At 36.7% G+C, this 13,780-nt stretch overlaps 1 protein-coding gene across 2 annotated transcripts in view; it reads left to right on the forward strand.

The window, feature by feature from the left end:
* Window positions 1–46: 46 nt before the first annotated feature.
* The window catches only part of OFD1 (oral-facial-digital syndrome 1), a 34,001-nt gene continuing 20,267 nt past the window's right edge, over window positions 47–13,780 (forward strand). For both annotated transcript variants that reach the window (XM_009333409.1, XM_009333410.1), the window contains exons 1-9: window positions 47–162; window positions 2,779–2,979; window positions 3,821–3,889; window positions 3,974–4,001; window positions 4,810–4,917; window positions 5,637–5,773; window positions 7,906–8,079; window positions 10,113–10,219; window positions 11,120–11,239. In XM_009333409.1, the coding sequence (XP_009331684.1) occupies window positions 67–162; window positions 2,779–2,979; window positions 3,821–3,889; window positions 3,974–4,001; window positions 4,810–4,917; window positions 5,637–5,773; window positions 7,906–8,079; window positions 10,113–10,219; window positions 11,120–11,239 (1,040 nt within the window). In that variant the 5' untranslated portion in view covers window positions 47–66. The remainder of the gene's footprint in view (window positions 163–2,778; window positions 2,980–3,820; window positions 3,890–3,973; window positions 4,002–4,809; window positions 4,918–5,636; window positions 5,774–7,905; window positions 8,080–10,112; window positions 10,220–11,119; window positions 11,240–13,780) is intronic.

Genomic DNA, 13,780 nt, shown 5'->3' on the forward strand with positions numbered 1-13,780 from the left:
GTCAATAATGTCCTTTTTATTTTTTTTTCTTTTTTTTTTTCTTTTTTTCCGGTATTGTAGGGCAGGATGGCTTCGGTCGAAAGGGAGACACTGTCCCAAGATGAACTCCGGAAAAGGCTCTATCAGACTTTTAAGAACCGAGGTGTCCTGGACACACTTAAGGTGTGTTTTATTTTCAGCAGGTGCTACCCGTGATTCGCTGTGCTACTTAACATTGGAAGCAGTGAAAGTCATGCCGAATAAAGGTGTTTCCCACTCTCCCCAGCTGTATTATTTTTGCCACAGCCTGATCCGTATTCAGCTTTTATTTGCCAGAAACGAGGTTCTTCCTAAACTGAAGTGTTTTTCATTGTGGATTAGTTTCAGAGTCTTCTTCAGGAAGGTTAAAGGCTTGTATCGGGTCTTTGAAAATTTCCATACTTGAGAAAAAAGTCGAGCAGAGAAGAGAGGAATACATGAGAATACAGGTTTGGAAAGGACCTCTTAGGTGGCAGAGTCAATTTGTTACCTATTATAAGTAGACATGCTATGTGAATTCTCCTCCTGGAATATTCCAGTTCTGTTTTAAAACTATTTGAGCTGTTTTGTCCTCGTCTGCTCACTGAGGAGAATGTCTTAGAATATGGTTGTGTTCAAGCGTGAAACATTGTTCTGATTTGTAGTCTGGGTTTATTTATGGTTGCTCTGGCCTTTTTTCTTGTGCTGGAAGTATCCTTCAGTTTAAGTAGCTCTTGCTTCTTTTGATGAATTTATAGGCAGCAGTCATACCTTTTCTTCAGCATTCTGTTCTACAATGCTAAGCAAGTCAAGGTGCAGTAATCTCATTGCTGGTTATCCCAGCAGTCCTCTGCATCACTTTGAAGTCTTTCCCCCTTTTTTTAAAGGAAGTAGATCATGATTGTTGTGAGCTTTCCAGACAAAGTTTAGAATGGTATTAATTCTTCGCTATTTTTGTGGGGGAAGTCTCTGGAAGGCTGCATATATCTCTTTTTGAGGCATGTTACATTTGTAGTGCTAGTCACTGTTTGATTGACACATCCGCATCTTGCTTTTTCCAAATGCTAAATCCCTTGTGTTGTAGCAGAAATTCGTGTCAGGCCTTAAATGCTGAAATGTTGTATTGCATGCAGTTTCAGTTTTGCTAGTCTTTAAACATCATCTGATTGTATTTTTTTATGACATCTTGATCTTTGTGTGCTTCTATACACATCTTTATGTCACCAGCATATTTTTTTAGCTCCTGCTTTTTATGTCAAATTCATTACAGTTAAAAAAAAAAAAATCAACATCCATATTTTAAGAATGCCACTGATAACCTTATGGCCAAGAATTCCCTCTTCAGGACAACTTGTTTCTCCCTTAGTGACTTCCATACCAAGCTTGCCATGCTTGAACCATTTCTTGCCTTGTTTGACTTAAACTAATAGTCTGTCAGGTGGCATGCTATTTAATTCCATTTTCCTGCTTCTCTTTTCCTTGTCTGGAAGATTATACATCTTATTAAAGATTTTGTAGCTTTTCTGAGCTGAAGAATTAATACAGTTGGGTTTTTAATGGATTCCTGCAAATAGTTACATCTTCCAATGAGAATACTCTCAGCTTTCTCGTGGTCTTATCTGACTGCCTCTGCTGTTAAGAGGCAGGGTGGATCTGGAGCTACAGCTATGCTGAATGGCCAACATATAACAACCGGTTTCTGCCTTCCTTTCCCATAGTAGGGACAGGGATTTAGCCCTGTGTTTTCCACCTGCACTTTGTCACGAGATGTATAAGAGGTTGCTGGTCTTGGTTGTTTTTGAGACAACCTCATCTCTGTCAAAGTTGGTTGAAACTGGACAAGTTCAGAAATTAATACGGAAAACAATTTTTTTCATTTGTCTTCATTACTCTCTATTGTCTAATTTCTGTAGAAAGCCATGCTAAAATATCAGGCTAGTTGATGATCTAGCTTTGTTAAGTTTTGGTAAGCATTTAGTATTTCGTCCCATTCTTGGTAACACAGTTTCTTTAATAACTTTGTCACTGTTGCATGCCTGCTGTTGAAAGCTTAAAACACTATTTCTGTCGTGATCTTTTAGTACGCTATAAACAATTTGTATAATTATATAATGAAAATTGTTATTTCTTCCTTTTACAGGAAGGAGGCTTTCTGGTTTTAGGTTACTTTTTTCCTCTATTGTAACTCATAGAATGCAAATAAATAATAAAAAATGCAATTTAATTATTATTAGTGCCTGTAGGCTTTTTTGATTACTACCGTTTTGCTTCCCTACAAAATAATTGATGTTAAAGACATTGAATTTCCTGTTTATTTTCCCATCTGCTTTTGTGATTGCATTGGCAGCTTCTTGATATGAGACTCCGAAGAGGACTAGTGAGTTTTCCAAGTACACCTGAGACTGAGGCCGCATCAGGCAGGCTTTATTTAAGCCAGAGAGGAGGAGAACAGGAAAGCAGTGATCTAAAAATGAAGCTGGGGGTACTGGGGTGCAGTTTATGTGAGTTCTTGACTGAGAACAATACTTCTTTTCAGTCCTACATTTGATACATCTTGAGGGAAAGTCAAAGATCACTGTAGCCACTGTTAGAGTGTTTTGAAGAAAGGCACGGTGTCCCAAGCGCTCTTCTAAATTTTGCCAAAGTTAGTCTGCCCATTTCTGTTATGTAGGTTGTAATATAACGTGTACAAGTAAAATGAGACTCCCTGTGAATTTTGAAAAATAAAAACTGTCATTGAATAACGTGTAAACTGAGAATATAATGTCTTTTCTGTGTCAGACACAGCTCCGAAACCAGCTAATCCATGAACTAATGCACCCAATTTTAAATGGAGAACTTCAGCCGCAGGCTGTTCCAAATGATGACAGTTCACTTTTGATCACAGCTTCCAACAGTTTGGTGGCAGATCATCTACAGAGATGTGGCTATGAGTATTCACTTTCTGTTTTCTTTCCAGAAAGTGGATTAGAGAAGAAGAAGGTAAGTTCAGTAATTTACCTGTTTGAAGACTTCTAGGAGCTTTGCTTTCTGGGGCGTGTTACATTCCAACAGAATTGAAAAAATCCCCTTTAGTGAAATACAAGTACAGTTTCTGATCATCTCCATAAAAGACTTCTCATATTCAAGGCCATTTTCATGAATACTTTAAACTGGCAATAAGCTAATGATGCTGTTCTAGGAAGACATAGCACAAGCCTCTTAACCTCGTACTTGCTTCACCCACAGCCGCAGTCTGGCCTGACGATTTGTGAGGCTGTGTGGCAGACCGCTTGGGGAAGTGATCCTGATTAAAACTAGCCTCTTGTTTGGCCAGTCAATTCCCTGGAAGTGTGGTTCATGGTCAGTTTACGCTGTTCTAACTACAAACTGTAGCTGGAAAGGGCAGTCCTTGCCCTCTCTTTGTTTCTCCTCTATGAGTATGTGATAGGGTGAAGTTGTTTCTAACTGAAAATTAATTTTTTTGACTTGGTGAGTAGTTAGTTGTCATTTGGGTTAATGAGCTCATCTGATTTGTATGATAAATCAAGAAAAGAGGCAAGGAAAGTAGCAAGAGCATGTATGCAGGATGGGGAGGAATCAAAATTATCTCTTTTCACAGCTTCAGTTGGTCATAAAACTACACACTGGCTGCCATGTATCTTAGGTAATGGAGATAAGTAAATAAGGCCTAGAACAGTAGGCCTCTGAAAATGGTTTTACAAGGCAATAAACAGATCTTTCTTGAATGGAAAACATTCTACAACTGTAAAACAGTGCCTATTACGTATTTAAAATGTCTTTAAAGTAGTTAACCTAATTTACCTTTTTTTTCCCCCCAAAGCTGTGGACTATGCAAGATCTTCTTCAATTAATGAGGATCAATCCAAAATCCAGTCTTTACAAATCACTGGTAAAGTTATTTTGGTTTTGAAAATAAGCTTAAATTACAGTTGTGATGAAATAGACTGGCTAAAACATCTTTTATTTCTTACAGACTTCAGGAACTCGGAAGGAAAATAAAGGTACAAGATGTTTATACATGATGCAGACAAAGATTATTGTGTCAGCTTCATTTTTATTAAGATGCGAGCAATAGAAATTCAAATTTCTTGAGTGTATGTTGATGTGGAATAATGGATTCAGTAAGATTTTGAAACTTGCAGTACATCAGGATGATGAATATTATGTTTCAGGATTATCCAACTCCTATTTGTGGTATGGATTAAGTGTTAACATTCACCTACAAAATAAATCACTTGAATATTAGAAATAGGAAAAAAATCTGTAATTGGGTATTAAATATAATGCTGTTTGGAAGCTTTTAATGCTAACTTTGTTAAGCTCAGATTTTGGTTTGTATTTATAACAGGCTGTATTAGCTCGCATAATGTACTTCAAAAGCTAGTTAAAGATTTAATTGACTTTCCATTGTTTTATATAAGAAATAATTCTTACGTCTCCATGATGAAACCTAGCTATATTGTATAGCCTAAAGTAGCTTGATCTTCAGAAACCCCTATTGCCTAATGACCCCATAATTAAAGTAGTAATAATCTGCTCTCTCAAATGACCTTGGAAGTCAAAGAGACAAAGAGAAATGGATGAGAGGAAAAGTTGCAAAAGGACAGTTTTTGCAGAATGAGATGGACTGGAATATGCTTATAATAAAAATCTTAATAGTTTACTAGTATTGATTTTTACTTAAATATTTGGTTCTGTCCGTAAATCGAATAGGTTTTCTTGTACAGTGAAAACAACTTTGTTAATTACAGGCTCAAAAAATCAGTTTTGGTATGAAATCAGACTAACTAATATATTGGATCTTGACAGGTTTTCTTACGCAGATTTTAATCGGACTTACAGAGCATCATCTAAGTAAGGAAACTCATGACACAGAAACTCAGACAACCTCAGTGCCTCCTTACAGAGAATCTCTTGGTAAGAGCAACCTCTGCAAGCAAGTCTGCCCACATATTTTCATATTGGTAAATGGTATGGATTAATAAAGTGTATGAATGGTATTCATTCATCACTTACTCAAATGCAGCCTGAAGGAATAATAAGTAAAGGTCATACCTATCACTAGTACATTGGTTTTCTAAACTTTCTTAAAATAAGGCAAAAGTCCTGTTATGATTTTTGTTTCATCACTCAGATGTTACAGCTCTTAGCTAAATGGCTAAGAAAACATCTTAGATGGACTGTAAATGTTATGTGCTGAAATATGTTCTGGAAAACATAATTGTAAATGCATGCCTTGCTTCTCTTTCTATGATAGTGTTTCAGTGAAAGTTAGGCATAGATTGGGAGTTCTTGAATTATAATATGCATGCTATTAGTAATACAAAACCCCTAAAAGTTGCATGCAAAAGAGAATTCTTGTCCATCCATGAAAAGAGGATGAATGACTATGTAATACCACAAATAGTGCCTAAACAGCTAAGCACCTCCTCCTAGGTGTACGTTGTGTGGCATAGAGCTGATAAATGGCATTTCTGTGCTGCCTCTGCTGTTGTACCACACAGGTCTTTCTATGACAGTGCTACTTAGGTAAACTAAGGAACTTCCTACAGAGAGACAGGTTCCTACAGGAACTTTGGTAGGATAACTGTGGTGACTGTTTTTAAATTATGATGGATATGTTGCTCTTTTTACAGCTGAGAAGCTTCAGCTGATTGATGAACAGTTTGCAGATTCTTATCCCCAGCGTCAGAAATATGAATCTTTAGAAGTAAAACTTCATGAATATAGAAAAGAAATAGAGAAGCAGCTTCAAGCAGAGATGTGTCAAAAGGTATAACTCTGGTCATTGAATTTGAGGGAGACATTTGTTAATTTTGACTGCACGTTACAAACGTTTAATACTTAAGGTAAATTGAAAGAAAAGATGTAATAATGAGTTACAACAAACACAAAAAGCTAAGTTAATCCAATATCCATTGTTAATTTGATGATATAGCAAGTGTATATTTTCCATTCCCCTTTTTTGTTAAATGTGCATAGAATGTTAAGCTTCTTATTCTAATATTAATTTGTAACACAACTCTTCCTTATTTTGATTGTCTTAATTTGGTAAATTTTATTTGCTCTTTGATTATTTTGTTTTATGGAGAAATGTTTACTCTGCTTAGTCATACTATTCATTTTCCTTCCCAGTTAAGATTTTGAAGCTTGAATTTCAATATAATGCATAGCAACCGAGAGGCATGAATTGCTGCTGTGTAGCTTGACAGATAGTTAATTTTTAATACTGATGACAATTTGCATACTATTTCAAAACATTACACAGAAACACTAAAATCATAACAGACAATATTATGAATGATTTCTAGGTTGTGTTTTTCTTCCTATAATTGAAGACAGCTCTTTTAGAGACTTTTCCTTCATTTTGGGAATAAAATCAGGCTTTTTGTTCGGTCACATAATCCGTTGATCATCCTTATGTCTGAAAAATGGAGCAGAGAGAATATACTGCGGTTCATTTAAATTTTTTTTTTCCCCCATAAATTTCTGTCAAGATCAACAGTTTATTTGGATAGAAAAATTTAAATTAACTGTAGTTCATTTAAATATGTTTTTTTCCGTGAATTTCTGTCAAGATCAATAGTTTGTTTGGATATAAAAATGATGATCTGATAATCAGTTAGAATTCTTAGACACACTTTTAGAGGCAGTCATCTGTGTAGAAACTGTTTGAGGAAATCAGTTTAGTCATATTTATTCAGCTAGACAAGTAGAAGGACAGAGTTAAAACTGCCAATGTGTTTTACCTTCATTTTTTATTTAGTCTTCATTCCCCAACAGGCGCTGTCTTTTTAGTATGTAAAACATGTTAATTTGTGTATTGTTAAGTTTGTCGCAGTTTAAGCAAAGCAGTTGCAACAAAGGAGATTGGAATCTTAACCAGATATGAATCACTTCTAAATTCAATTAACTTCACATGGATTCCTTAGGAATGTGGCATGAATTACTGTAAGACATTTCCAGTCCAATTTATGTATGTACAAGTGATGCCATACTGTCTCACCATTTCTTTTTTAATTTTTCACAAAATTTATGCCCACAGACCTGAATTCCTTGATTAGGCATTCCTACTGTGCTTTTTCCCGTCTCTTTAACCTCCTTGTTTTCTCCAGTCTCATAATTTTTCTGTCACTCTTTTTATTCTTTTGCTCATTTTTTCTCATTTTTTTTTCTTGTATGCTTGCTTTCCATTTTCTTCCAAATTTTTATTGTAATTCTTTATAACCCCGTTTGTTCTTGCATATTTTGCATTTCACACATTGTATGGAGGCATGTTCCCTACGATTCTTCCGTGCAGTTGCAAGATGCATACTTTCCTGTTTGTATGCATTTACTTTTTTTTCAGTTGTGCTAAGAAGTCTGTGAGTCAGGACTTCTGTTTCTGTAACCCTCTGTATGTGGAGTTACATGTTCTGCATTTTTTTACGTTTGGCACTTTTTTTTGTGTCCAGATGAACTTCTGTTGTTCCTGAGTGATTCAGGATGGCTCTGCCTCTGCCATTTCTTGCATCACCAGTCAAAACTGGCTCTTTGGGAAAGAGGCAAGAATAGAGATCGTGTCAGGGGAGGAATTCAAGAGCGTGGCCGTTCCTTAATTGCAAGCAGACTATAACTCCTGCAGTGTGTTTTTCTTCATAAGCCTCTGTTTTGCTCTTGTCTAAAGCTATTAGTTTTGTGTAAGATCTGCTTTGGAATGCCAGATAAATGCATGAAAACTATGTGAGACGTGCAAGTACTATGTGCTGCTAAGATACTTTTATCACAGTAATTTAATTTCTTCGAACTATCATATATTTCCGAACAGGAATTTCTAAGTGAAATTTAGAATCGTCTGAGGAGGGTTTGTCTTTGTCGATTTGAAGATGGCCCTACTTAACCCTCTCTTCCTCCTTTATGTAAAAGCTAGAACATTTTAAAGAAGTTGAAATAGCAAAGATTAAAATGGAGGAGAAAGTGCAGACCCAGAAAGAAATCTCTGAGCTACGTCATGAGTTAGAGAGGACACATCAAGCAAAGTCTGAAGCCTTGATTTCTCGTGAGAAGAATGCTATTGAGAGGCTTCAAAAACAGCAAGAGGTAAAGTTCCAAATATTTTTTTTTTTCTTAATCTAGTACAAAATGATTCAGTGAGCTGATTAAACTGTTCTTTTATCCTTGGGAGATTTACCTTCAGATCTTACTTGGCTTATTAATGAAAACTTTGAATTTACCTTTGTTCTCATGAATAGGGGAATGCGTTTAGCAACCGCAAGAATGAGTATGGGTAAATATCTAAGTAGAGCTGGCTGGAAAAGGAACTGTTCTGCAAGCTAGGATTGAAGGATTTAAATGTAATAAATACTTCTTAATCTGTTTTAATAACTTTGCTGAATTCAGGTCACTGAGATTTTTTTTAACAGAAAGTTGATATAACTTTTTACTTTTCTGTTTCCAGAACGTAGCTTTTAGTTATAGTATAAGTTCTTTCAATTGCTAAGAAGGACTCTAAACTAAATGGAATATATAGTCTGTATGGTACGGATATGCCATTTCTGTATGTCTTTACATGTTGAATATTATTAATAGCCTCTGTCTTTACTGTAAGGTAACATCTTGCTTCGTTTCTTTGAACACTTTTTTTGTTGATGAATTACTCCTTTGGGCTGTTAACTCTTGGTGTCTTGCCAGAGTAGCAGCAGTTACTGCAGCACAAAATAATTTGTACATAGTTCTAAATTGCTTCTCCCAATCTCTATTACCTTTCAGTTTTTGGAAGAATAGTTTGCTTGCTGTTCTGTTGCCTGTTTGCCTAGCCACCCCCATGCTGTCTGCAGTAGACCTTCCTATCCAAATAATTTAGTCATCCACAAATGCTAACCACCTTTCTGCTCTGGTGTGGTGGGGGTTTTTTTGTTGTGGTGGGGAAGATTTTTGTTAGGGTTTTTTTTTGTTTGTTTGTTTTGTTTTGTTTTTCCCTCCCTGAGACCACATGATGTTGGTTAACAAAGCAATCATACAGGTCTCTACTATTGACCTCCTTCCAATCTGAAAATTAAACATTTTATCACTACTCTGTGAAATTCTTTCATGGTTATGTCCTTAGAAGCTTACAAGAAAACCATCTATTTTATGCTATTAATTTTCTTCTCTGTGCAAGAAATTAATTCAGTAATTTAAAAAAAAAAAAAAAGATGACTAGATCAGCATATCTGTCGAGCATTATGTATGGATATTTGGTTGCTCATGTCAGCTTCTGCACTCACTGAAAAGTATATGCTTCATTTACCTGGGGACTCTTTTAACAGAGACCAGCAGCTCTACTGAGTTGAAGTATATTTGCATTAAAGGTAGAAGGTCATTTAACCCTTTACTAAGATAACTTTATGACCAGGAAATATAGCTTGACAAACTGCTCTATTTTTTGCACCGGGAACAGCAGCTAAGTCTTTCAGCACCACCAAGTGCACGACTTGCAAACTTGATATGAGCATCCATAGGGCAAAATAATATTTTTTTTCTTCTTAGGCACATATTATTTCTTTGGAGAGAAATAATGCCTCATGTGCTTAAGAACAAGAGAATCCATTTTTTTATTAATAAGATATGTGACTTTGGTATTAGCATGTTCGTCACTTGGAGGATTCCTTTTACAGTTTGTTTGATTTCTATTAAGTTAAACTGCAAAAACTGAAAGATTGCTGGTTGTCTCAGTTTCAGTTTTAAATCATGTTTTATCAGGGGCTTTTGGCATTTGTTTTTTCAGTTTTGTTTTTATGAAGAACCTACAAAACTGTTGTTTAATAAAAAAATCAGATGTTTGAATGTGTTTATTCTGTAATTTAAAACAATTTTTCCTGTTACATAAGTTTTAATCAGTGCCATTTCTTAAAAGAAAAGTGTTTACAGGTAGCCAGTAGTGACTTCATCTAAAACATTTTTACTCAGCGTAAGAGGGGAAGGGGAATAAAAAAAAATAATTTCTGGATATTATTTCAAATTATGACTATATAAATAATTTTTATTGGAGTAAGACCAATTACTGAAGAACATCCTTGACAGTTTGAATGTGTTAAATAGTAGATACTGTATAAAGTGTGAAGTAAAACTAGAGATAATATTTTGTGATTCAGATAGAAGCAAAGGAAGTATACGCTCAGAGACAAAGTCTACTGAAAGATATTGAAGTCATAAGGACCAGAGAGGCGGAACTGAAGCAAAGAATTGAGGCATTTGAAGTGTAAGTTGCTGAAGGGCATATACAATGCTAAATGATGTTGTTGTCGTCCTTTTTCTGGAAAGCATGTTTCAAGTTGTTGCTGCTTCTATGACGTTGAAATAGATTATATGTCCCATAAGTTGTGTTTTGCATTTTGAGCAGTATTGTATACTGCCTCTATTAGCAGGGATACCCCATACAAAAAGAAGTTTTGGGTTTTTTGTATTGCTCCTCATCCAACCAAAACAGTGCAGCATCACTTTGGAGGCAAGGAACCAGATGTTTGCTTTGAAGTGCTTAAATTTAAAAAAAAACACAAAACCAAACGAAACCAAAAACCAAACAATACTGTATATAAACCTAACACTCATAAGGCATGTATATGATATTTTGCTGCTTTAGTCCTGTTTGTTTTTTGTTTTTTTTTTAACTTGTCCTTAGTAAGATCAGTTTTCTTTGGTTACATAAAAAAATAACTAAACCATTTCTGGCCAGGTTCTCAATACTACTTAACGTCATTACGTTGACATCTGCTTTTTATAGCAGAATGAGTATCCCGCTAACAAAAACATGTTAGTTTGGTTTTTTTTAACAAGCCAGCAGAGGGTGCTGATAGAGTAGCATGCTCAGCACTATCTCCTCTGAAGGCTTTCTGGTGTGGGAAACGGAGCTAGGGTTAACCCGGGATAGCCGCGTAATTGATTGGTACTGGATTTTAAATAGGGCAATTTAGTTTGTGTCACAGCTCCTTGTTCTTAATGAATTACAATGACAGATTCTGATCATAATTTTAAATTGCTACAGTGTTCCAAGCAAGCACATTACCCTTTGATGTCTCTAAATGTCATTTTAAGAAAACCCCAAAACCTAAAGTTTTGGCTTTATAACTGGTCTTTTTCTGTATATTTATGGATATTTCAGCACTCAGAAACTTCAGGAAGAGAAAAATAAAGCTATTGATGATGCACTTCGACGTCGGGAGGTTGCTGTCAAGAATATAGAGGAGACATATGACCAAAAGCTTGAGACAGAACTCTTAAAGTAAATTTTTCTTTTGTCTCTAATAGGACACATAGTACTTCCTATGAAAACAGAATAATAAATTCTATAGGATTTCTTTTGAAAAGTGTAACAAAGCAAGGACTCTGAAAGTGTGCACTCATGTTTTTGTTTTAATCAGCTTGAATTCTTTACATTATTGCTTAGGTCTTTGCTAGTGAGACAAACTGTTCTGTCAGGTTCAGAAAAAGCTTGCTATAGAAAGTAATTCTCTTTTGATTGTAGGTTATATTATTGTTGTTGTTTTAATTCTGTGTTGTTATCTGGGAAAGCGATGTGACATTAGTTGTATGTTTAGACAAGAGGATGTGAAGCAGTATTAGTGACTTCCTTTGACCACAATTAAAAGAACTGACCATTTTACGAACACAGAAAAGGCATGGAGGGGAAATTAGCATTAAAGAGATGTTGTAGGTTTCTTGGAAAAAGTGTCAGAGGCACACTAGCCCACTGTGCAGAGAGATTGGCTCTTACCTTAACCCCTCCCCATTTTTGGAGAGGGATTCTTTGTTATGGATCACCCTCTCTTATTGACTGCCATCTGCTTGAACATGGTTTCAAAGAATTTGCTTAGAAATGCTCTTTGAAAGCAAAAGGTGCAATCTGTGACTCCTTTTGAGGTGTTGCAGTGGGTATATCCTAACTTTGCTGTTGTACTTTCTTGGAGTGCTTTGGTCACTTGAAGGGTTACTTGATGCTTCAACGCAGGCAGGTGCTGTTGGCTTGTTATTACTCAGGTATTTGATGGCATGAACCAGTCTTCCAGTTAGGCAGTTAAACCAAATGACTGATGTATCATTACTTTTTATTGCAAGCCAGTGAACAATAAGTATTATCTGTGTTAGTGTGTCTTTATTTAAATTACAGAGGAAAGATGTAAAGAGTAGGTTTTGATAAGAATGATGCCTCAGCTGAAACTGAGTAGATTTGAAGGTTTTTTCAGAGAACAGTGAAATGCAACTAATTGACCCACCTTGGTATCTTATTTTACCTAGTCCATAACAGCAAGTTACAAATAATGCTTCTAAAGTGCTTTTGGTTCACGAGAAGAAACAAATTATTTTAAGGATGAAGTGCTGCTTAGCTTATTTTATCAACATAGGTATTTTAGACATGCTGCAAATGCTCAGAAAGATAAAATCCATGTGATAGAATCATAGAATAGTTTGGGTTGGAAGGGACCTTTAAAGGTCATTCAGTCCAACCCCCTGCAATGAGCAGGGACATCGTCAACTAGATCAGGTTGCTCAGAGCCCCATCCAACCCGACCTTGAATGTTTCCAGGGATGGGGCATCCACCACCTCTCTGGGCAACCTGTGCCACTGCTTCACCACCCTCATTGTAAAAAAAAATGTCCTTTTGTCCCAAATCCTTGATGAAAAGTAGCAAAGGGCTACTATTTATTGTATAGAAATAGCGATGCTTGTTATAAAAGGAATCCTTTTTTATTTCTACGGTGAACGTTAAATGCCATAATTGGGAGGAGGATCTGAGTGGTCTGGACCATTTGCAAAAATGCAGGAGGATGGATATGGCAATATCTGGAAACATTTTAATTTGTGTCCCAATCATGCAAAATGCTGAGCTTTCTTAGCTCCTGTAGATTCCAGTAAAATTGACTGGTAAAGTTGTATGACTGCTGGGCTGTGAATAGTGGCGTACCTGGGCAGTGCTCAGTGTCTAACTGGTGGCTGATGATGAGCAGAGAACCCTTGGGGCCAGTACTGGGACCCATACTGTCCAACACCTTCATCCGTGATCTGGATGTTGACACGGGGCATCCTCAACAACTGTGAACATGAGGCTTAATTAAGGTGAACAGCTTCCACAACAAATGGCAGAATTTCAGTTCAGACAGACTTTGATAAGCTTGGGGATTGTGTCAACATAAATCTTAAGAATTTTAACAAGGAGAACTACAAAGCTCTACGCTCGGGGCAGAATATCCCTATGAAGTAGCATAAATGGGGAAAAGGAATTGACCGAGTAGCTGCATTTCTGAAGAGGACATAGGAGTTACAGTGAATGCCAGGTTGGCTACGAGCCAGCAGCACGCTCTGGCAAGTAAGGCAAACGGCATGATGGGCGCCATTAGTAGCAGCATGGCCAACAGACTGAGGGAAGTTATTATCCCCTTCAGGTATTGGTGAAGGCTGTGCTAGGAATACCATGCCCAGGTTTGGGCTCCCCCAATTCAAGAAAGTCATGAAGAAACTGGAGAGGGCCTAGTAAAGGTCTGTCAAGATAGTTATGGGACTATCAGACATGACCTCTGGGTTCATATAGCAGGGGCCGTAAATTGTGGCTTGGGAGGTTCAGCTTGGACATGGGGAAAAAAGATTTACTGAGAGGGTAGTGCGGCATTGGCACAGGTCATCCACGGAGGTGGTGGAATATACATCCTTCGAGGTTTTCAAGAGTTAGTTAAGAAGAACCACGGCTGACCTGACGTAGGGGTGGCGGTAGTCTTGCTTTTTGAGCAGGTGGTTGAATGAGGTGATTGGCAGGGCCCTTTCCAACTG

Source organism: Pygoscelis adeliae, unplaced genomic scaffold (assembly GCF_000699105.1).
Source record: "Pygoscelis adeliae isolate BGI_AS28 unplaced genomic scaffold, ASM69910v1 Scaffold69, whole genome shotgun sequence".
NCBI lineage: Eukaryota > Metazoa > Chordata > Aves > Sphenisciformes > Spheniscidae > Pygoscelis > Pygoscelis adeliae.